This window comes from Lithobates pipiens, unplaced genomic scaffold (assembly GCF_037356315.1).
Source record: "Lithobates pipiens isolate NorthernLeopardFrog02 unplaced genomic scaffold, aLitPip1_a1.2 Scaffold_13, whole genome shotgun sequence".
In the NCBI taxonomy this organism is placed as follows: Eukaryota; Metazoa; Chordata; class Amphibia; order Anura; family Ranidae; genus Lithobates; species Lithobates pipiens.
Window position 1 is genome coordinate 538240698 of NW_027507718.1, and position 25567 is coordinate 538266264.

General features: G+C 46.0%; 1 protein-coding gene across 1 annotated transcript in view; it reads left to right on the forward strand.

Moving 5' to 3' along the window:
• Positions 1-20823, forward strand: part of LBX2 (ladybird homeobox 2) — a 34983-nt gene extending 14160 nt beyond the window's left edge. Inside the window, exon 2 of the mRNA XM_077478263.1 lies at positions 18432-20823. Coding sequence (XP_077334389.1) covers positions 18432-18886 — 455 coding nt within the window. The 3' untranslated portion in view covers positions 18887-20823. The remainder of the gene's footprint in view (positions 1-18431) is intronic.
• The last annotated feature ends 4744 nt before the right edge of the window (positions 20824-25567 follow it).

Below are 25567 nucleotides of genomic sequence, written 5' to 3' on the forward strand. Positions count from 1 at the left end.
ACAACAATCGTATTTATTGTGAAATGTCATCCCAACCACCCGGCATGGTGACTGCAGAGCTACACCCAAACATCAACCCCCCTCCCCCTCCAACCGCCCCCACCACCCCCCCCCCCCCATGTCTCTTCAGACCCATCAACCCACACCCTGACAAAAACTGCCCCCCAAATCTTCCCCTGAAAACATCCCCCTCCCTCCCCCTCCTCATTTTCTTTATTTGTAACATTTCTCGGATGGTTTTTGTTATTATTAATATTATTATTAGAAGTGGGAATTATATTATTATTGTTCTTATTGCTATTTATATTATCCAGATGACAACCGGCTACTTAACACCCCTCCAGCCCAGCCCAGACCCATTTTCAGCTTTCAGCGCTCTCACAGTTTGAATGACAATTACTCAGTCATACAACACTGTACCCATATGAAACTTGCGTCCTTTTTTTCCACACAAATAGACTTTTTTTTTGGTGGTATTTGATCACCTCTACGGTTTTTTTATTTTTTGCGTTACAAATTAAAAAAGACCAAACATTTCAAAAAAAGAATAATAATTCCTTTTTCTTTGTTTCTGTGTTAAAATTTTGCTAATTATTAATTTTTTCTTCATAAATTTTGGCCACAATTTATACGGCTACATGCTGACAGATGGCACTAATAAGTGGTACTGATGACACGTGACACTGATATGGCACTGAAGACAGATGGCACAATGTGGCACTGATGACAGATGGCACTGATATGTGACACTGCTGACAGATGGCACTAATAAGTGGTACTGATGACACGTGACACTGATATGGCACTGATGACAGATGGCACAATGTGGCACTGATGACAGATGGCACTATGTGGCACTGGTAACAGGTGGCACTGATGACAGATGGCACTGATATGTGGCACTGCTGACAGATGGCACTAATAAGTGGTACTGATGACACGTGACACTGATATGGCACTGATGACAGATGGCACAATGTGGCACTGATGACAGATGGCACTATGTGGCACTGGTAACAGGTGGCACTGATGTGGCACTGATGACAGATGGCACTGATATGTGGCACTGCTGACAGATGGCACTAATAAGTGGTACTGATGACACGTGACACTGATATGGCACTGATGACAGATGGCACAATGTGGCACTGATGACAGATGGCAGTATGTGGCACTGATGACAGATGGCACTTATATGTGGCACTAATGATAGATGGCACTTATATGTGGCACTAATGATAGATGGCACTTATATGTGGCACTAATGATAGATGGCACCGGGGACAGATGCCACTGACAGGTGGCACTGATGACAGGTGGCACTGGGGACAGATGGCACTATTTGGCACTGATGACAGATGGCACTTATACGTGGCACTGATGACAGATGGCACTCACAGGTGGCACTGGGGGACAGATGGGCACTTTATTTTCGTTTTTTATTTTTATTATTTTTTTTTTTTTCACTAACCGCTGCATCTCTGGCTCAGTGGTTTGTCTCTCCCTGATACGCTGTCTGTATGAGGAGGGAGAGCGGCGCTGAGAGATGATCTCACGTGTTTACATATGAGATCGTTTCTCATTGGACGCGCCGATCGCGCTGTAAACGGCCGCTGTGATTGGCCACTTACAGCGATCTGTGACTGGCTGCGTCCAAGGGACACGGCCAGCACAGAGCTTCTCCAATGCATGCCCGCGGGAGCGCGCATTGCGGAAGTACACAGGAGGACATCCAGGGATGCCCTCCCGGCAGTTAGCGTCCGCGCCGCAGCCGTCTTTTGGCTATAGAACGGACGCCTAGTGGTTATTAGTGGTATTGATGATGTTATGATTTTGATGATGATGATACCCTGTTTCCTCGAAAATAAGACCTAGCGTGATTGTCGGTGATGGCTGTAAGATAAGCCCTACCCCCCAAATAAGCCCTAGTTAAAGTCCTTGTAGGTCTTATTTGCAGGGTAGGTCTTATTTGGGGGGTAGGGCTTATATTGCATCCATCACCGACAATCACACTAGGTCTTATTTTCGAGGAAATAGAGTCATGTTTATTAAAGGGGGCTCCCGGATTTCGATAAGCCCCTCGCGGGCAGACCCCGACAACCAACGGCCAGGGTTGTCGGGAAGAGGCCCTTGTCCTCATCTACACGGGGACAAGGTGCTTTGGGGTGGGGGGGGCCACGCGGCCCCCCCCTTCCCCAAGGCACCCCCCATGTTGAGGGCATGCTCGCTCGTCCCCACCCCCTTTCCTGGCCGGCCAGGTAGTGTGCTCGGATAAGGGTCTGATATGGACCTGGGGGGGACCCCCCAGGCTGATTTTTCGGCGTAGGGGTTCCCCTTTAAGTCCATACCAGGACGCCTCCTTCACTGGCCCCGGCTACCTCCTAAGGTGTGCCCTCATATTATATGGTTTTGGTAAATCTGAGGGAAAAAATCAGCGGACAATCTGATAGTGTGTGGGGGGGCTTTAGTACGCCTTATTAGTCTGCTGAAAAAGTGCCGTGTCTGGGCAAGTAGCTGGTTGGGAAAGTCCGCCGGATAGTCTGCGACGTGTGTACGCGGCATTAGTCCGCCGGACTTTTGGGTAAAAAAAAGTGCGCCAGAGCCCACAAACGGCGGGATTGTCCGGCGGACTTTTCCCCGGATTGTTTGATCGTGTGTACGAGGCATTAGTAATAATATTCTTCTTCTTCCTCATGGGAATTATATTCTTTATGTTGTTTATTACTATTATCATTTTTAGTAGTTTTCTTGTTTTTATAATTATTTTTGGATTGGATTTTTGTTTCCTCACCGTCCACACAGGACGCAGCTAGTTTGTAGGATCCCCCCCCCCGCCCGCAGATAGATCACAATTTATATCTGCAGAGCGCCCCCTGGTGGGGATTTGCTTATAAAAAAAATTCACTTTGTGAACGTCCCGACATAATAATAATCGGTGGAATGTTTGTAAATTGTGTGGAACCAATTAGCTTCAGAAGTTACCTAATTAGTACATAGCGCCCCCTGTGTGTCATGTGATCTGTCATGTGATCTGTCATGTGATCTCAGTCTATGTGGTCTAAACTGGTGACCACTGTTAGCTTTTGTTTTTCCAAAAATTGACAAAAAAAAGTATCAAAAATCATCTTTTTTCAGACAGGCACGCGGGCGTGTGTGGGGGTGGGGTGGGGGGAGGGCGTGTGTGGGGGTGGGGGGGGGGGTGTCCATGAATGGCAGTTTGGTAATGTGGTCACCCTACAAGGAACACACCGGACAGGTCAGGGATAAAGTTGTGGAGAAGTATAAATCAGGGTTAGGTTCCCCCCTCCCCCCCCCATTAACATGATAACATCATTAGATAAAATCTTTCTATTTTCAATACATATCTTATTTTATACACTGTGATGTCATCACCGGATCTCTGTGCTTCTCTTTGCAATGCAGGCAGATTGTGGCTGGTGGGAGGGGCCAGTAGGGGGCGGTACATAGAAAACATCACAGCACCTCTCAGGAGCCCTCAGTCCTAATACAAGCAGTGGGCGGGCCCTTGGGAGGAGTTATACACCTATCAAAATGCCTTGATTGGTGGGAGTCAGTCAGGAAGGGTGGGCGTTCCTATACAGGCTATATCTGCATGCAGAGCCTCTATGATTGACAGAACTGAAATCCAATAAATTAAAGTGGAATTAGTGATCCCCCCCCCTAGAAATTGTATTTTTGCTGACCCCCCCCCCCCATATATAGAACTGGTGATACCCCCCCCCCCCCAAACATGTAATTAGTGATGCTCCCCCAGACATGGAGCCGTATCAGGAAAGTAACTGCGCCTTTTCTCTGGCTCCTCTTCATTCACCTCTCCTTCCCCAGTCTTCTCTTCCTCCGGCTCCTCTTCATTCACCTCTCCTTCCCCAGTCTTCTCTTCCTCCGGCTCCTCTTCATTCACCTCTCCTTCCCTAGTCTTCTCTTCCTCCGGCTCCTCTTCATTCACCTCTCCTTCCCCAGTCTTCTCTTCCTCCGGCTCCTCTTCATTCACCTCTCCTTCCCCAGTCTTCTCTTCCTCCGGCTCCTCTTCATTCACCTCTCCTTCCCCAGTCTTCTCTTCCTCCGGCTCCTCTTCTGGCTCCTCTTCTTCTGGCTCCTCTTCTTCCGGCTCCTCTTTCTCCAGCATCTCTTCCTCTGGCTCCTCTTTCTCCAGCATCTCTTCCTCCAGCCCCTCTTTCTCCAGCTCCTCTTTCTCCTCCTTTTCTTCCTCCCGGCTCCTCTTCCTCCGGCTCCTCTTTCTCCAACATCTCTTCCTCCATCTTTCTTCCTCCGGCTCCTCTTTCTCCAGCATCTCTTCCTCCGGCTTCTCTTCCTCCAGCTCCTCGTTCTCCAGCATCTCTTTCTCCAGCTTCTCTTCCTCCGGTTCCTCTTTCTCCACCAGCTTCACTTCCTCTGGCTCCCCTTCCTCTGGATCCTCTTTCTCCAGCTTCTCTTCCTCTGGCTACTTTTCCCTGGGCTCTTCTTCCTTTAGCTTCTCTTTCTATGGCTCCTCTTCCTCCGGCTCTTCTTGATGTGGCTCCTCTTCCTCCGGGTCATCTTGCTCTGACTCCTTTTTGTCTGTTTCCTCTTCCTCCAGCTTCTCTTGGTCTGGCTACTCTTCCTCTGGCTACTCTTCCTCCAGCAACTTTTCCTCCAGCTCCTCTTCCTTCAGCTCTTTGTCCTCCTCCAGCTCCTCTTCTTCTGGCTTCTTCTTCTGGCTCCTCTAACTCTGGCTCTTCTTCCTCCAGCTACTCTTCCTCTGGCTCCTCTTCCTCCAGCTTCACTCCCTCCAGCTCCACTTCCTCTAGCTACTCTTCCTCCGGCTCCTCTTCCTCCGGCTCCTCTTCCTCCAGCTCCTCTTCTTCCGGCTTCTTCTTCTGGCTCCTCTAACTCTGGCTCTTCTTCCTCCGGCTACTCTTCCTCCGGCTCCTCTTCCTCCAGCTTCACTCCCTCCAGCTCCGCTTCCTCTAGCTACTCTTCCTCCGGCTCCTCTTCCTCCGGCTCCTCTTTCTCCAGCTCCCCTTCTTCTGGCTCCTCTTCCTCCGGCTCTTCTTCCTCAAGCTTCACTCCCTCCAGCTCCTCTTCCTCTGACTCCTCTTCCTCTGACTCCTCTTTCTCCAGCTCCTCTTCCTCCAGCTCCTCTACCTCCAGGCTCCACTTCTCCAGCTCCACTTCCTCTGGCTCCTCTTCCTCTGGCTACTCTAACTCAGGCTTCTCTTCTTTGGGCTCCACTTCCTCCTGCTCTACTTCCTTCGCTTCCTCTTCCTCTGGCTCCACTTCCTCCGGCTCCTCTAATGCCACGTACACATGATCGCACATTCCAACAACAAAATCCATGAGATTTTTTCAGATGGATGTTGGCTCAAACTTTTCCTGCATAAACACAGTCACACAATGTTGTCAGACATTCCGAACATCAAGAATGAAGTGACATACAACACGTACGACGAGCCGAGAAACTTGAATCTCAATAGCCAGTGTGGCTCTTCTGCTTGATTCCACGCATGCGTGGAACTTTGTGCTTCTCTTTCTCCAGCCCCTCTTCCTCCATCTCCTCTTCCTCCAGCTCCTCTTCCTCCAGCTTTTCTCCCTTCAGCTCCACTTCCTCGAGCTCCTCATCCCCTGGCTCCTCTTCCTCCAGCTCCGACTCCTTTTCCTCCGGATCCTCTTTCTCCAGCTCCTCTTCTTCTGACTCCACTTGCTCCAGTTCCACTTCCTCTGGCTCCTCTTCCTCCAGCTTCTCTTCCTCTAGCTACTCTTCCCCAGGCTCTTCTTCCTTTAGCGTCTCTTTCTATTGCTACTCTTCCTCCGGCTCTTCTTGGTGTGGCTCCTCTTCCTCCGGCTTCTCTTGGTCTGGCTACTCTTCCTCCAGCTCCTCTTCCTCCGGCTTCTCTTCCTCTGGCTCCACTTCCTCCGGCTTCTCTTCCTCTGGCTCCTCTTCCTCCGGCTTCTCTTGGTCTGGCTACTCTTCCTCCATTTCCTCTTCCACCAGCTTCTCTTCCTCTGGCTCCACTTCCTCCTGCTCCTCTTCCTCCATAAACTCCTCTACCTCCGGTTCCACTTCCTCCGGCTCCTCATACTTTGGCTCCTCTAACACTGGCTCCACTTCCTTCGGCTCCTCTTACTACAGCTCCTCTAACCCTTGCTCCTCTTCCTCTGGCTCCACTTCCTCCGGCTTCTTTTCCTCCAGCTCCTCTTCCTCCAGCTCCTCATCCCTCTTCCCCTGGCTCCTCTTCCTCCGGCTCCTCTTCCTCTGGCTCCTCTGGCTCTTCTGGCTTCTCTTCCTCCGGCTCCTTTTCCTCCGGTTCCCTTTTCTCCAGCTTCTCCTCCTCCAGCTCCTCTTTCTCCAGCTTCTCTTCCTCTGGCTACTTTTTCCCAGGCTCTTCTTGGTGTGGCTCCTCTTCTTCCAGGTCATCTTGCTCTGGCTTCTCTTCCTCTGGCTCTTCTTCCTCTGGCTCCTCTTCCTCCGGCTCCACTTCCTCTGGCTCAATTGCCTCCAGGTTCACTTCCTCTGGCTCCTCTTCCTCCGTCTGGCTCCTCTTCCTCCGGCTCCTCTTCCATTGGCTCCACTTCTTCCAGATTCTCTTCCTCTACCTCCTCTTCCTCCAACTCCTCTTAGTTTAATTCCTCTTGATCTCGCTTCTCTAACTCCGGCTCTTCTTCCTTTGGCTCCTCTGTCTCCAGCCCCATTTCCTCCGGCTCTTCTTTCTCCAGCTTTTCTTTCTCTGGCTACTCTTCCCCAGACTTTTCTTCCTTCAGCTTGTCTTCCTATGGCTCCTCTTCCTTCGACTCCTCTTGGTGTGGCTCCTTTTCCTCTGGGTCATCTTTCTCTGGCTCCTTTTTGTCTGGCTCCTCTTCCTCCAGCTTCTCATCCTCTGGCTCTTCTTCCTCCAGCTCCGCTTCCTTTAATTCCTCTTGCTCTAGCTTCTCTATCCCTGGCTCCACTTCCTTTGCCTCCTCTTCCTCTTCCTCCAGCTCCTCTTTCTCCAGCCCCTCTTCCTCCCGGTCCTCTTCATTTTAATTCTTCTTGTGCTAGCTTCTCTAACTCCAGCTCCTCCTCCTTTGGCTCATCTGCCTCCAGCTCGTCTTCCTCCAGCTCCGCTTCCTCTGGCTCCTCTTCCTGCGGCTCCACTTCTTCCAGCTCCACTTCCTCCAGATCCTCTTCCTCTGGCTCCTCTTCCTTCAGCTTGTCTTCCTCCAGCTCCTCTTCCTTCAGCTTCTCTTCCTCCACCTTATCTTTCTCTGGCTCCTCTTCCTCCGGCTCCTCTTCTTCCAGCTCCACTTCCTCCGGCTCCTCTTCCTGAAGTTCCACTTCCTCTGGCTCCTCTTCTTCCAGCTTCTCTTCCTTTGTCTTCTCTTCCTCTGTCTCCTCTTCCTCTGTCTGCTCTTCTTCCGGGTCCTATTTCCTCTGCTCCACTTCCTCTGGCTCCTCTTCCTCCGGCTCCTCTTCCTCTGGCTTCTCTTCCTACGGTTCCATTTCCTCTGGGTCCACTTCCTCTGGCTTCTCTACCTCCGGCTCCTCTTCCTCTGTCTTCTCTTCCCCTGGCTCCTCTTCCTCTGGCTCCTCTTCCTCTGGCTCCTCTTCCTCTGGCTCCTCTTTCTTCGGCCCCTCTTTCTCCGGCCCCTCTTTCTCCGGCCCCTCTTTCTCCGGCCCCTCTTTCTCTGGCCCCTCTTTTCTCTGGCTCCTCTTTCTCTGGCTCCTCTTCCTCTGGCTCCTCTTCCTCTGGCTCCTCTTTCTCCAGCCCCTCTTTCTCCGGCCCCTCTTTCTCTGGCCCCTCTTCCTCTGGCTCCTCTTCCTCTGGCTCCTCTTCCTCTGGCTCCTCTTTCTCCAGCCCCTCTTTGTCCAGCCCCTCTTTCTCCAGCCCCTCTTTCTCCAGCCCCTCTTTCTCCAGCCCCTCTTCCTCTGGCCATTCTTCCCCAGGCTCTTCTTCCTTCAGCTTCTTCTCCTATGGATCCTGTTCCTCTGGCTCCTCTTGGTGTAGCTCCTCTTCCTCCGGATCATCTTGCTCTGGCTCCTTTTCGTCCAGCTCCTCTTCCTCAGGTTCTTTTTGGTCTGGCTCCACTTCCTTGGCTCAACTTCTTCCAGCTTCTCTTCCTCTGGCTCCTCTTCCTTCAGCTCCTTATCCTTCAACTCCTCTTCTTCTAGCTCCTCTTCTTCTAGCTCCACTTCCTCCTGTCTCCTCTTCTTCTGACTTCTCTTCCTCCGGTTCCACTTCCTCCAGCTTCTCTTTCTCTGGTTCTCTTCCTTTAATTCCTTTAATTCCTCTTGCTTCTCTACCTCCAGCGCCACTTCCTTCAGCTTTACTTTCTCCAGCTCTTCTTCCTCCCGGCTCCTCTTCCTCCAGTTTCTCTTTTCCTGGCTCCTCTTCCTCCAGCTCCTCTTCCTCTGGCTCCACTTCCTCTGGCTCCAGTTCCTCCAGCTCAAATTTTTCCAGCTTCTCTTCCTCTGGCTCCTTTTCCTCCAGCTCCTTTTCCTCCAGCTTCTCATCCTCTGGCTCCTCTTCCTTTAATTCAACATGCTCTATCTTCTGTAACTCCGGCACCTCTTCCTTTGTCTCCTCTTCCTCCAGATCCTCTTGCTCCAGCACATCTTCCCCAATCTCTTCTCTCTTTAATTCCTCTTACTCCTGCTTTTGGCTTCTCTTTCCTCCAGCTCCTCTTTCCCCTGGCTCCACTTCCCCCGGCTCCACTTCCTCCAGCTCCTCTTCCTGCTGCTCCACTTCCTCTGGTACCTCTTCCTCCAGCTTCTCTTCCTCCAGCTTCTCTTCCTCCAGCTCCTCTTCCTCTTGCTCCTCTTCCCCCGTCTCCTCTTCCCCCGTCTCCTCTTCCCCCGTCTCCTCTTCCCCGTCTCCTCTTCCCGCATCTCCTCTTCCTCTGGCTCCACTTCCTCCAGAAGCTTCTCTTCCTCTGGCTGCTCTTCCTCTGGCTGAGGAAGGGAGAGGGAAAACCAAAACTTACAATTGTGTATATTAGTTCTAATGAATTTCCAAAACGGGGTAAACAGTCAAAGGGGATTCTTGACAGGCAAATGTCTGGGGAAATGACCAGGTGTCACAAAGGTCGGTGGTGTGAAAATACTGAAAGTTGGAAAACAGCAACAGTAAAACCTCAATGGGGGGATGGGGGGAGGGGGGGTATTTGTTACAAGTAGCAAACTCCTAAACATCACACCCCACGTGTAATAGTGCAAACAAACAACCCGGTATAGGGGAATGCAAATACTGAATAATGAAGAATAACATGGGCGCTAGAAGTGGCCAATGGTGAAAGTATAAAGTCTGAACAATGCGAGGGAAATGGGGCACTTTCCCAGAGGGGGGGTTGTCAATGGGTGCGATCGATGATATGGGGACCTCGTGGGGTGGAATTTGTATCAATATAAAAAAATTATAAAATGAGTGATTGGTTAAAAAAAAAGGAGACAAATAAGTGTCCATTGTCAAGAAATGGCGTGGAATTGGTGGCCGTCATTGGTGAGTGAATCCCAACTGGAAAACCCATCATGAAAGTGATATTACCCTATTAAGGGGCAGATATTGGTGGTAAAATAATAAAAAAACAAATACCCAAACAGTGAAGAAAATAAACAGAAGCAAAGCCAAGTGCTATCATATCATATATACATCTACGTGGACATTGGTGGAAAACGCCGGGCCCCCTTTCTTTCTGCTATATGTAGAGGTATTCTTTAAGCACACGTCAGTATTATTTACATTCTAAAGTTTAAAAAAAATGTGAAAAAATAATAAAAATCTGTGAAATACCACCAAAAAAAAAAAAAAAAGCTTCATCTGTCTAGAAGCACGATAAAACATTGATGGGTAATTGTCAGTCAAGCTATCACAGCAGTGAAAACTGAGGAGTAGCATGGTAATGAAGGGGGGTCTACGGTGTGCGGTACTCAAGCGGTTAAGTCGAGAAGCTCTATAAACTGAGAAAACCATTATAATGCAGATTTCCCACAGACTGGAATGCTGAGCCTCATTCCCGGATAATTCCAATAACCCCCGTGACCGCACGCTACAGATCACACGGCTCTCTGCTGCCGTCTGCAGGCTGAAAGTGGTATCATCATCATTATTCATGATACGTGCAATACTCTCCTTCCATCCTGGGTGATGTAGTACGACACAGAAACCGGAGGAGAAAAAAAAAAAAACAGAAAAACACAAAAATCTTTTCAAAACTGAATACAGAAATACAGCAAACACAGCCACAACTCTGAGGAAGCACTGAGAGAAGAGCCCCTGGAGGGAATGTGGGGGGGGGGGGGGGGGGGGCAAAAGCGAAGGCTTTTGTATGAGGTCTGGTCAGGTAGAGGAGGAGGAAGCGGTGATGAGTCAGTAATCTCTATATAAAGCTGTATGTTGTGGGGTCAGCTATATGTATAGGGCAGGCCAGCCATTGAGTCAGTTGTATGTAGTAAGCCCAGTGGTATGTATAGGGTCAGTCCTATGTAGTTTAATCAGTGGTATGTAGTAGGGGTCAGCTTAATGTATAGGGCAGGCCAGTCATGAGTAGTAGAGTCCTTTGAATGTAGCAGGTCCAGCAATATGTAGTTCAGTCAGTTGTATGTAGTAGGGTCAATTGTATGTAGTAAGTCCAGTGGTATGTATAGTGTTAGTCCTATGTAGTTTAATCAGTGGTATGCAGTAGGGTCAGCGGTATGTATAGGGTAGGGACAGTCATATGTAGTAGAGTCATGTGTATGTAGCAGGTCCAACAATATGTAGTGGTATGTAGTTGGGTCAGTTGTATGTATAGGTCCGGTCCTATGTAGTTTAGTCAGTGGTATGTATAGGGAAGGCCAGTCGTAGAGTCAGTTGCATGTAGTAGGGTCAGTTGTATGTAGTAAGTCTAGTGGTATGTATAGGGAAGGCCAGTCGTAGAGTCAGTTGCATGTAGTAGGGTCAGTTGTATGTAGTAAGTCTAGTGGTATGTATAGGGCCAGTCCTATGTAGTTTATGAGTGGTATGTATAGGGCCAGTCCTATGTAGTTTATGAGTGGTATGTATAGGGCCAGTCCTATGTAGGTTATCAGTGGTATGTATAGGGCCAGTCCTATGTAGGTTATCAGTGGTATGTATAGGGCCAGTCCTATGTAGTTTATCAGTGGTATGTATAGGGCCAGTCCTATGTAGGTTATCAGTGGTATGTATAGGGCCAGTCCTATGTAGTTTATCAGTGGTATGTATAGGGCCAGTCCTATATAGTTTATCAGTGGTATGTATAGGGCCAGTCCTATGTAGTTTATCAGTGGTATGTATAGGGCCAGTCCTATGTAGGTTATCAGTGGTATGTATAGGGCCAGTCCTATGTAAGTTATCAGTGGTATGTATAGGGCCAGTCCTATGTAGGTTATCAGTGGTATGTATAGGGCCAGTCCTATGTAGGTTATCAGTGGTATGTATAGGGCCAGTCCTATGTAGGTTATCAGTGGTATGTATAGGGCCAGTCCTATGTAGGTTATCAGTGGTATGTATAGGGCCAGTCCTATGTAGTTTATCAGTGGTATGTATAGGGCCAGTCCTATGTAGGTTATCAGTGGTATGTATAGGGCCAGTCCTATGTAGTTTATCAGTGGTATGTATAGGGCCAGTCCTATGTAGGTTATCAGTGGTATGTATAGGGCCAGTCCTATGTAGGTTATCAGTGGTATGTATAGGGCCAGTCCTATGTAGTTTATCAGTGGTATGTATAGGGCCAGTCCTATGTAGTTTATCAGTGGTATGTATAGGGCAGGCCAGTCATATGTAGTAGAGTCACTTGTATGTATCAGGTCCAGCAATATGTAGCAGGTCCAGTCATATGTATTGTATGGCTCTTGTATGGCTCTCCTCCCTGAAGATGGGGGCTGGGCTCCCAGTACTTGGTCGGAGACGGACCTTCTTGGACACAGAGCTTTCTTCTCATTAATAAACCTCCGATGTCTACCAGACATCATCTGCCTGCAGTGCACAATGCAGCAATACATCTGGAATGGGAGAAATCAAACTTCTTGTCACCCATTCCAACCAAAATCCTTGGTCTTCATATTGGATCCTGGACTTTTGGAACCCGGTTGGTTTCTGACAGAATGGAAACTTTCTTTTCGTATTTCTTTCTTATTTCAGAGGACAACGCTTTTTTTTTTTTAGCATGTCTTTGGAGCGTGGGAGGAAACCCACACAGGAACAGGGAACCCAAACTCCATGCAGGTAGTGCCTTGGTTGGGGGATCGAACCAATGACCCTAGTACTGCCAGCCAGAAGTGCTGACCACTTAGCCACGGTGCTGCCAGAAGGAGGACACTTAGACATTGAGTGTGGCTCGGCCACTTTATGGTTCCTCACCTTCCAGGCCAGGAATGGGGGAGTAGCGCCTCCCCAGCTCAATGTTCCAGGAGCTCACTGGAGGTGCTGAGACTGAGAGTTAAAGTGGAAGTAAACCCTTCTATCGTTTTCAGTCAAGGAAGCCGCCATCTTGGTCTCTAATGACTCTTCAACTGCCATAATGCTGCACATGTGATCAGTTATGAAACCAGCCATTGGATGGTTTGAAAGTTTGGTTGAAAGCACAGCAAATGTGACAGTTGGCATTTCCGGCATGCCAGGAATGTAAGTGTTTTTTGAAACTGGGTTTACTCCGGCTTTAATGATCAGTTTTCACTGATAAAATTCCAGATGTTGTTCCTCATACAACCCCATATGGCCAAGGCCCTCCCATAGGGGGTCTATGTTCCATCTCCCTGGCTTCTCTCTATGGGATGTGGTTACTCTCCAACAAACAAGTGACATCAAAATTGGCTTTCCGCGAATCCACATGTCCATGCCAGGCAGACAGTGTGTCCGGGTTGTGGACGCCGGGATGCCAATGTGAATGTTGGACTTTGCCGAGGAGGTTTTGACTATGGAAGATGCTCCATGGCTGCCCAGTGGAAGTAGTACAATTGTGGCCCCAAATGGGCTTTGTGGTTTCACCTTCTGAAGAAGAAGCAGCCAATGAAACGACTGCTTCCATCAGAAGTTTTTCTGGAATATTTTGCCCCGTTTTCCCCCCTCATTGGCCTCCCCAGTCTCCTCTTTCTCGCTGTGCTTAGTTGACATGTGCCCCCCACCCCCCCCCCATTTCAGACATTGTTGTCTTTTGTTCTACACATCTACAGTTTATCAGAACCCCCCGTCCCCCCTCCCCCCCGTCCCGCACATTGGTCTGTTCTGAGTAATTCCAAATTCTCCGGAGACGCCGCCGGCGCTGTCAGGTGACCAGCGAGTAACAGCTGCTGTCCCCGGTGATGAGTTCAGACATCTTCTGTGTCGTTATAAGATTACCACATCCAGAGAAGACTCTGTGATTTGTCACAGATCACGTATCATCTGTCTACCTCCAAAACGCCCCATGCCAACCCAGACCCACCACCCTCCAGCCTCCCATCTGTGGGCACAAGTGTGAGGTATCGCGTCTACCAGAATAGCAAGGGTGGCTTGTGGCGGATTGAGCTATAAATGTTCCTTTCATCCTTCATCCGAGGGGGTGAATATAATCCCCCCCGTCCCCCCCCGTCCATCCCTCGCCAGAGCAATAGAAATTCCAGGAAGGGGAAGAAAACACGGGGATGGGGTGGGGGAGCCGTCATGATATTATCTGGAACATTAGAAGCTGCGAGACGTGATGTAGGAGAATCTGGAGTTTATTAATAGTTCGGAGGAGATAATAAATACATTTTATGTTCCCTGAGTCCGGGATGATAGAAACTTCCGGAGATTAATTATCAAGACAAAATACGCCGTAGGCTTTCACGTCTCCGCACCTTACCCTACGACGCCAACACCGCAAAGAGGCATCACAGCATCGCCCAGAGGTGAAAACCTCATAGGAGGCCATTCTATTCCTCCAAAACGCAGAAACATATCTTTCATTCCCAAACATTCTGCTCATTCGGTACATACGCAGGAGTATAGAGAATGAGGACCGGCCAAGGGAGGGCGATCATTAATGACCCTATTCTCTCATAGAGGAAAGGGAAATTAGGGGTGTTTATAGAATGGAGATCAGCCACAGGAAGGCGCTCATTAATGACCCCATCCTCCCATAGAGGGGAAGGAAATTTGGGGTGTTTCGAGAATGGGGTTCAGCCAAGGGAAGGCGCTCATTAATGACCCCATTCTCCCATAGAGGGGAGGGAAATTCTGGGTGCTTAGAGAATGGGGTTCATTCAAGGGAAGGCGCTCATTAATGACCCCATTCTCCCATAGAGGGGAGGGAAATTCTGGGTGCTTAGAGAATGGGGTTCATTCAAGGGAAGGTGCTCATTAATGGCCCCATCCTCCCATAGAGGGGAGGGAAATTTGGGGTGCTTATAGAGTGGGGTTCATTCAAGGGAAGGTACTCATTAATGGCCCCATCCTCCCATAGAGGGGAGGGAAATTTGGGGTGTTTAATGAGGATCAGCCAAGAGAAGGACCTCTTTAATCGCACTATTCTCCCATAGAGGGGAAGGAAATTTGGGGTGTTTCGAGAATGGGGTTCAGCCAAGGGAAGGCGCTCATTAATGGCCCCATTCTCCCATAGAGGGGGGGGGAATTTGGGGTGCTTAGAGAATGGGGTTTATTCAAGGGAAAGTGCTCATTAATGGCCCCATTCTCCCATAGAGGGGGGGGGAAATTTGGGGTGCTTAGAGAATGGGGTTTATTCAAGGGAAAGTGCTCATTAATGGCCCCATTCTCCCATAGAGGGGAGGGAAATTTGGGGTGTTTAATGAGGATCAGCCAAGAGAAAGACCTCCTTAATGACACAATTTTCCCATAGAGGGGAAGGAAATTTGGGGTGTTTCCAGAATGGGGTTCAGCCAAGGGAAGGCGCTCATTAATAGCCCCATTTTCTGATAGAGAGGAGGGAAGATTGGAGTGCATATAGAATGGGGATCAGCCAAAAGAAGGAACTCATTAATGGCTCCATTCTCTCATAGAGGGGAGGGAAATTTGGGGTGCTTACAGAATGGGGTTCATTCAAGGGAAGGTGCTTATTAATGGCCCTGTTCTCTCATACAGGGGAGGGAAATCTGAGGGGTTTTGAGAATGGGGATCAGCTACAGGAAGGCGCTCATTAATGGCCCCATCCTCCCATAGAAAGGAGGGACATTTGGGGTGTTTCGTAGACATGCGCACACTGAAATATTTCGTTTCGGAATTTAGATTTCGTCCGAAAAAAAAAATTATTTAGTTACTCCCGAAATTCGTTTTTATTTATTTTGTTTCGTTAAAAAATGCATTCGTCCCAAAATCCGAAATAATTAAGGTCGAATCTGTCACTGAAGGCTTCTGTGGAACGTTCTAAGAAGATTCGAAGGAGCAGCTAAACTGTACGGCGGCCGCCATCGTACATTTCCGGGCGAATGTTCCGCCTACAAGCTATAGTAGAATTCTAATGTTGGATGACACCAGTAATAATTAGATTTATTAATCAGCAATCAGCCAACCAACATTAGAATTCTTCTATAGCCTATGGGCGGAGCTTTTCACCATAAATGTCCGCTCACGGCGTCTGCTTCGTCTAATATTTTCTCTCTACGTAGAATAATCTTGGACTAATAAGATCTACGGTTGGGCACATTCGACCACAGGTCCGATGGTCACAGATCGCTATTGTCAGCGTCGTGTCGAATCTCCTCTCTATATCCAACTGTTGTCACAACGAAAATAAAGCATTTGTTTATGTCGGATCTTTCGGTTTTCGGATTCTGCACATTCGTTATCGAAAATACCCGAAATTCGGCCGAAAAGGCATTGGGATGAAAACAAATGCATGTGTCTAGTGTTTAGGGAATGGGGATCAGACAAAAAAAAGGTGCCCATTGATGGCCCCGTTCTCTCGTACAGGGGAAGGAAATTAGGGGTGTTTTGAGAATGGGGATCAGCTACTGGAAGGCGCTCATTAATGGCCCCATTCTCCCATGGAGAGGAGGAAAATTTGGGGTGTTTAGGGAATGAGGACCAGCCAAGAGAAGGAACTCATTATTAGCCCTTTTCCCCCATAGAGGAGAGGGACATTTTTGGGGTGTTTGGGGAATGGGGATCAGTCAAGAGAAGGAACTCATTAATGGCCTGTTAAGCATGACTTTTCCATTGTGGCTGATGACATTCTACATGGCTCTTCTCTTGTGGCTGATTGCATGGCTCTTCCATTGTGGTTGATGACAATCTGCGTGTCCCCTCTCTTGTGGCCGATGACGTTCAGTGTGGCCCTTCCCTAGTTATTGGTGGCATTCAGTGTAGCTCTTCCCCTGTGACTGATGGTGTTCAGTGTGGCTCCTCTTCTGTGGCTCTTTCCATGTGGTTTATGATGTCCCATTGGTTCTCCACCTGTTGCTGATGTCATTTTGTGTTATTCTTCTCCAGTTACTGATAGTGTCCTACGTGGCTCTTCCCTTGTGGTTAATGGTGTTCATTATTAGATACAAGTTCAGAATATATGAAATATATATCATGCAACTAAAGAAGAGAAAGCTTTATAAAGTGCCCGGCTAGCAGTAGACAGCACTGTATAGGAATTGTTCCCTAGAAGAGCCCCTCTGAAGGACCCCAATTGGTGGTAATACTATATCCGTGGATTCCAAACCTAGAAAACTTTGTATCCCATCAATCATACGGATGTTACTTTCTCTTTTCCTGAAGGATATTTGAAATGTAACTTGTTAAAATGTTATTCATGGACTTGTGACTGATAACTTTGGCTACATTTACATCCAATGATCTTTTTTTTTTTGTCTATGAGTTTTTCTCATTTGATCTTTTTCTATTTGAGTTTTACTAAACAATGTTCTCTTTTTTCTTTTCTTCCTCATTTGATTATATCCCCATCATCATCCCCATCATCATCCCCATCATCATCCCCATCATCATCATCATCACCATCATCATCACCTCCATCATCATCATCATCCCCATCATCATCCCCATCATCACCTCCATCATCATCATCATCATCACCTCCATCATCATCATCATCATCCCCATCATCATCATCATCACCATCATCATCACCTCCATCATCATCATCATCCCCATCATCATCCCCGTCATCATCCCCATCATCATCACCATCATCATCCCCATCATCACCATCATCATCACCATCATCATCACCTCCATCATCATCATCATCATCATCATCATCCCCATCATCATCCCCATCATCATCCCCATCATCATCCCCATCATCATCACCATCATCATCCCCATCATCACCATCATCATCACCATCATCATCACCTCCATCATCATCATCATCATCATCATCATCATCCCCATCATCATCACCATCATCATCCCCATCATCATCATCATCCCCATCATCATCATCATCCCCATCATCATCCTCATCATCATCCCCATCATCACCATCATCATCCCCATCATCATCATCATCACCTCCATCATCATCATCCCCATCATCATCCCCGTCATCATCCCCATCATCATCACCATCATCATCCCCATCATCACCATCATCATCACCATCATCACCATCATCATCACCTCCATCATCATCATCATCATCATCATCCCCATCATCATCCCCATCATCATCCCCATCATCATCACCATCACCATCATCATCACCTCCATCATCATCATCATCCCCACCATCATCATCATCACCATCATCACCATCATCATCATCATCACCTCCATCATCATCATCATCCCCATCATCATCACCTCCATCATCACCATCATCATCACCATCACCATCATCACCTCCATCATCATCACCTCCATCATCAACATCACCTCCATCATCATCACCATCATCATCACCTCCATCATCATCACCTCCATCATCAACACCATCATTATCACCATCATCATTATCACCTCCATCCTCACCAACTCCATCATCATCACAATCATCATCCCCATCATCAACACCATCATCATCACCATCATCATCACCTCCATCATCAACACCATCATCATCACCATCATCATTATCACCTCCATCATCATCACCATCATCACCAACTCCATCATCATCACAATCATCATCCCCATCATCAACACCATCATCATCACCATCATCACCATCATCATTACCTCCATCATCATCATCACCTCCATCATCATCACCATCATCATCACCTCCATCATCAACACCATCATCATCACCATCATCATCACCTCCATCATCAACACCATCATCATCCCCATCATCATCACCTCCATCATCAACACCATCATCATCACCATCATCATCACCTCCATCATCAACACCATCATCATCACCATCATCATCACCTCCATCATCAACACCATCATCATCACCATCATCATCATCACCATCATCATCATCACCATCATCATCATCACCATCATCACCAACTCCATCATCATCATCATCACCATCATCATTACCTCCATCATCATCACCATCTCTTTCATTCTCACTCAAAGGCCGTGACCCGCTCAGCTCGTTTGGACACCGGCCAACGTCTAAGAAGAGACGCAAATCCCGGACAGCCTTCACCAACCATCAGATCTATGAACTGGAGAAGCGTTTTCTCTACCAGAAATACCTGTCCCCCGCAGACCGGGACCACATTGCCCAGCAGCTGGGACTTAGCAATGCCCAGGTGATCACCTGGTTTCAGAACAGACGGGCCAAGCTAAAAAGGGACCTGGAGGAGATGAAGGCCGATGTAGAGTCCCTTAAGAAGATCCCACCACATGCTCTGGAAAAACTGGTCTCCATGCCGGAGGTTGGAGTGGGAGAAGAGGACGATGAAGCCATAGGAAGAGGGTGTTCCCCAACTTCGCAGGGACTTTACCTCCATTCGCCTCGGTGTTCCTCCATGGAGCGCACAGCTGATGAGTTCTCAGAAGAAGAAGAAATTGAGGTGGACGTTTAGGGGGGCAACAGGCTGGAGGAACTCATGACACAGCATTGTCCTGCTGGATCTTCTGATGGGGGGAGGGCTAAGGTGCAGTCCCGTCAGTAACCTGGCAAGAAACACAATCGCCCATCAATTAATATTAACCACCAGCGGGTACACCTGTATGTTCCTAGTCCATGGACATTTCATGCTGAACAGGAGCATCACAAGTACCGAGAATTCCACCCAGATAGAGGATCAAATACACTCAGCATACAAAACTAGATAATGCTATTGTGCGGCGCCCCTATATACAGAATAGGAAAAAACTTCTTCCACCGGTAATGTGGTCCTGGTATAAATCTTGGGTGTCCTGTATGGCCAAGTCTAATGGGTAAAATCTGGTGGGCTTAGTTATCTGCTTGATCTTTAGATCCATAGGGGATCCAACTGAACTTCCAAGATGGCCGTTTCCTGCAGGCCAATGTCAGTAGAAACAGAGTTTCACGGGTGTCATGCAGACCCTCCTGTACATGGTCGGGTATGGTAGTGTGTCACGTGACTTACAGTTTCTGCATGCAGGACTCAAAGATAACTTGTATGCTGGACCTGTAAGTCCTCCTCCTGTGGTCATATTACAGTAGAGGTAGGGGTATTCTGCTGGAGCTTAATTGGTAGAAATAAAATAAAAGTCCCACCCCTGAGGAGCTTGAAATGGAATGCCCCAGACATTCGTACTCGCTGTGACCCCATAATAAGAAATGAAGAGTTAAGGCTCTAGTAGGTCCTTATATGCTGACAACCTCGGGGAGTGCAGGCAGGGAAAGAGCTCGTCTCAGCTCCATAGAAGTCAAAGAAGAAGGAAAAGAAGTCCCAGGAGCCGCGCATCTCACAAAACCCTCATGTAAAGAGTGGAATCAGCCTCAGCCTAGACTCTGCCCAGGCCAAACCCTGACACAGTCCACCCTATCCCATGACTAAGCCCCGTGGGTGAGGTGAAAGATGTTGGGAGCGTGGCCTGGAGGGAGTATAGGATGGGGCTGCTCCCACTTTTTTCATGAGAGTTTTGTGTTATGCGCAGCTCTTGGGACTTCATTTCCTTCCTCAAGACACTCGTATTATCACACAGAGCATAAATCGCCCCCAGGAAGAATGAGAAGAACCCATGAAGAGCCCATGCAGAGCCCATAGAGCCCAGAGTTTAAACTCAGGACCCCAGCGCTGATTATTTTCATACATCAGTCAAGTTATACACCTGCCAGGGATGGGGGACCAGAAACAGAATGATCCATAGATAGGAATCCAGCAAAGGGGGTCCAGGCATTGGGATAGAATCCAAAGACAGACATCCAGGGATGGGATGAGGAGCTCAATGGACAGTAGTCCAGGAACAGCAATCCAGGGATGGAGGCTCAATGGACAAGGGTTCAGGCTGGGGGTACATGGACAGGGATCCAGAAAAGTGGTCAGGACAGTATCCAAAGACAGAGATCCAGGGATGGGATGATGAGCCCAATTGACAGGAGTCCAGGAACTGCAGTCCAGGGATGGAGGCTCAATGGTCAGGGGTTCAGGCTGGGAATACATGGACAGGGATCCAGAATAGGTGACAGAATCTAAAGACAGAGACTGAGGAATGGGACGAGGAGTTCAATAGACAGAAGTCATAAACAGCAATCCGGAGGTTGAGGCCCAATGGATGGAAGTCCGGGAACAGCAATCCAGAAGTGGAGGCTCAGTGGACAGGGGTTCAGGGTTGTGGATATGTGGACAAGGATCCAAGACTGGAGTCCAGGGACTGCACCTTAGCTGCTGGTCAGTGGATGGGTCATCCATTCCCGAGGTGATAGAGAGAATTCTATAATGGATGCAGAGTTTTCTGAACTGTGACGAGGACACAATCCAGGACTCGTAGTCCGCCAATATACATGGTCTGTGATCATTCAATAAATTATCAATGTTTTCATACTCAACTGTGTGTAGTGACTGGAGTCTCCAGATCCAAGCTGGGGATGTGGTGGTGGGGGGATGGTGGACATCGTTATCAATGTGGGGATTACCACCATTTTCATCTTCTGAGCCGCCATTCCTTTCATGGCCGTATTGTTAGTATTATTGGCTATTCTTCCAAGCCTCCCTCATTGGTATGATGCGGGATAGAGGGTATGGTCTGACCCTCCTCTAAGGGTTTTACCAAGTCTAGCTGGGGTCAGATACGTTTCTAGATCTCATATTATCAGTTCCACCTGTGGTCAGTTATATTTCTAGATCTCAGAATTGTTTTACAAGGTCCAACTGTGGTCAGAAATAGTTCTAGATTCCATAAAGGTTTTATCAGCTCCAACTTTGGTCAGATATACTTCTAGATCTCATATTATCGGGTCCCCCTGTGGTCAGGTATATTTCTTGATCTAGAAAAAGAGATGGCTGCACATCCAAAGGTTCCAATTGCCATTGATTAATGATACCACCAAGGACACCAGCAATATTTCTTGATCTCGTCGTCATGTCACTGAGGCTTCTAGGGCAGACATGAGGGGTAATTGGTAGATGGCCCCTTTACCTCTTGTACAGTACAGAGATCTTTGATGGAACAAATGATGAGCTCTGGTAGCTTCTCAACTTCCTCTGTACCGGAATTGCCTGAGACGTAAAATGGCCGCCCTGCGGGGCCCTGGTTGTTTGTGGTGACTCATTCAGGAGTCCCGATGTCACAATGAGAATGTCTAAATTTGGAAAGTAGACATTTCCTCAATCTAGGACTGTCCCTGACTATCAGCCTGGGCCTTCCAACACAGATCCATGTACCTTATGGGGGCCATTTACCGACATAAATAGGGCCAGCGGGAGGGGGGGCTGTTGGCTCTTTAGTATTTTTTAGACATATAAATCTAGCTGATCCCAATCACATATAAGGTGAATGTGTGTTTTATAGAACCATCTCCATGGACATGAGGACTTACCTGTGCACAGGGGGGTGCCCATAATTCGATATTAGAGGAGTGATGTCCACCTCCTGCTGAGTGGTGCCACGCGGCGATTCTGCTTCACCGTTCACCAACTCAGGCCAGCAATGCGCTTCTCCATCTGGCTTACTGACTGGGTGCTGACTGCACTGCCTGCTAGACGGGAGGAGACTCTATAGAAATACCATTGTAAGAAACACCAGGGACCGTGACCAGGACCGTGACCGGGACCGTGACCGGGACCGTGACCGGGACCGTGACCGGGATCGTGACCGGGATCGTGACCGGGACCGTGACCAGGACCGTGACTGGGACCGTGACCGGGACCGTGACCATGACCGTGACTAGGACTGTGACCAGGACTGTGACCAGGACCGTGACCGGGACCGTGACCGGGACAGTGACCGGGACCGTGACCAGGACCGTGACCGGGACCAGGACCGTGACCAGGACCGTGACCATGACCGTGACTAGGACTGTGACCAGGACCGTGACCGGGACCGTGACCGGGACCGTGACCGGGACAGTGACCGGGACCGTGACCAGGACCGTGACCGGGACCGTGACCGGGACCAGGACCGTGACCAGGACCGTGACCAGGACCGTGACCAGGACCGTGACCGGGACCGTGACCAGGACCGCGACCGTGACCGTGACCAGGGACATTTTCTGGATATTATTATTTGTGACATACGCCGATGTGTCACAGACACCAATCTGCCACATTCCGCTCCGTAAGATTACCGCCAGCCACCCCAATTTATTTCACAAACGGATATTTCTCTCTCTTTGCCATAAGATTTATTCCCCCGATTACATTTCTCTGCTACTTCTCACCGCAGAGATTATTTTCATGCACAACATTTTGGAGAAATGATTTTCCAATTTTTGAAGACGGAACTTCATTTTTTTTTTCGGTACTATATTAAAAAAAAAAAAAAAAAAAAGTTTAAAAAAAAAAAATAAGATTTCTTCTTTACTATTTTCACCGGTGGACAAGACAAAAAAATAAAAAAATCATTTGGTTTGGTTCTGCAGGTCGGGATAAAGATTAAGAAAATAAAAAAAGGACTGACCATAAAAAGTAATTGTCTTCCTAAAATAGTTTATAGGATTAAAACAAAAAATAGAAAATATAAAAAAATGTTCATCCCTTTAAGCAATCAATAAATAGAAATAATAAAGGTTACATTATATTTGGATATTACATAAAAAACGAAATAAACTCTTCAATCAATTAATAAATATAAATCATAAATGTTAAATTATATATTGGATATTAAATTGAACCATATTCACATTTCTGAGGGGAAGGCGGGGGGGGGGGGGGGGAGGGGGTGTCTATGCCGGGACGATCTCCCCTCATAACTGTTATATGAAATGCCCCCGTTATGGTCTGAAAGGTGCAATTGTGTAGGGCACTGATGTACAATGTTTCAATATTCCAGACCAATATGATAATAATTTAATATTAATATTCTGTTTGCCCAAAATAGTGGAGGGAGGAGGGGGGGGGGGGAGATATTTTTCCAAAATATATTTTTTTCCAGGCAAATCCCAGGGACCAATTTGTAAAAATGAGTGAAATGATCGCACTTCCTTTTTATGTTTCCCATTATTCAACTGAAAAATTCAACATCCTATGTAAGCATTTATAATTTCCCTTTTTTTATTTGGCAAACAATAGAAGACACGGATTTTTTTGTTTCTTGAATTTTATCCATTCTTAGCAGCAGTTTTCACTGTTATGTCATTTTAATTTCTAAAATATTCTCTAAATATTTATTTTTCTTCTATTCTTAAGAATAATAATAATAATTCTTGGCAGTTTTTGTACGTATTGCATTGAATTACTTTTTTCATCTGTAACCTTTGTTTTTTTTCTTCTTCATTTTGTTTGGCAGTTTTTTTAATATACATTTTAATTTTTAATAACTTCTCTAAACATTTATGATTTTTATTTTCTAATTTCAATATTATTCTTTATTTATTTTTTATTTTTTTCTGCAAACAATAGGTGTTGCTGGATTTTTTTTTTAAATTGTATTTTGTCCATTCTAAGCAGTTTTCACTTTTGTGTTATTTTGATTAAAAAAAAAAAAAAAAGCTATTCTCTAAACATCTATCTATTATTGTTCTGATTCTTGGCAGTTTTCTTTTTATAGCAATTTTTTTAACGACTTTTCTATCAATTTATGAATATTTTTTTTTCTCATTTTAGATTGTTCTTTATCTATTTCTATTTTTTTTTTTGCAAACAATGGGTGTCGCTGGATTTTGTTTTTCTTTTCTTTTATTCATTCTTAGCAGTTGTTTTTCACTGGTGCATTATTCTAATTTCTATTTAATTATTTTTATTTAGAGCCTATTCTTTTCATTATTGTTCTGATTCCCGGCAGGTTTTTTTTTTTCACTCTTGTGTTGTTTTAATTTCTAAAATATCCTCCAAACATAATCTTTTTTTTTTTTTTCATTTAAAACATTTATGCTTTCTTTTATTGTTCTGATTCTTGGCAGCTTTTTTTTATAGTTATTTTTATTTTTCTTAACAACTTCTGTAAACATTTATGAATACTTTTTTTTCTCATTTTAATATTGTTCTTTATTTCTTTCTTTTATTTTTAATTTTTTGCAAACAATGAATGTAAATGGATTTTGTTTATCTTTTCTTTTATTCATTCTTAGCAGTTGTTTTTCCACTGATAGAAAGCCAAAATAGAGAAATAGTGCGCTAGATAAGAGCAAACTAAACTAAAACTAAAAATAAAGAGCTGCAGCAAACACCATCAAAATATCACTATGGTTAAAGTAAAATAAAAAATAAATTTAAATTGCTGCGCTACATGTAGTGCAGCAATTTATTTTAATTTTTCCACTGATGCATTATTATATATAATATCTTCTAAACATTTTTTTAATTATTATTTAGAACCTTTGCTTTTCCCTATCGTTCTGATTCTTGGTAGTTTTCTTTTTATAGTTATTTCAATTTTTTTTTAACAACTTCTCTAAATATTTATGAATACTTTTTTTTTTAATCATTTTAATATTGTTCTTTACTACTTTTTTTTTTTTTTTTTCAAGCAATCTGTGTCATTGGATTTTGTTTTTCTTTCATTTTATTCGTTCTTAGCAGTTGTGTTATTTTAATTTCTAAAATATTCTCTAAACATTTATATTTTATTTGTTCATTTAGAACTTATGCAAAAAAAAAAAAAAAAACTGTCAAGAATCAGAATATCGAATGAAAAATTAGATGTTCTGATTCTTGTCAGTTTTTTTTATTGTATAGTGTTATTTATTTTCTTAAATAATTTCTAAGCATTTACCTATGGGTTTTTTTTTCATCTGCAACCTTTGCTTTTTTTTTTCTTTTATATTATTCTTGCCAGTCTTTATATAACTGTGTTTTTTTTTTTAAACTTCCCATTTGTGAATTCTTTTTTATTTTGTTTTTTTATTTTAGTGTTATTCTTTATTTTTAGTATTATTTTTAGTTGTAATATTATTTTTTTTTTTAAAAAACAATAGTTTTACTATTTTTATTTTTTATTTTGGTAATGTTTTCTTTTTTATGTTATTATTTTATGGTTGAGATCTGTAGAGGAGAAAGGAGGGTTATTTTGGGGGCTATGAAGAGGAATAAATGACGCTTTGGGGCCCCCCCGGGGTTTGACCCCCCCGGTCTCCGCTCCTGTGATGGGCCCTCAGGGGCCCCTCTGATACAAGTATTGAGTGTGTGATACATGAG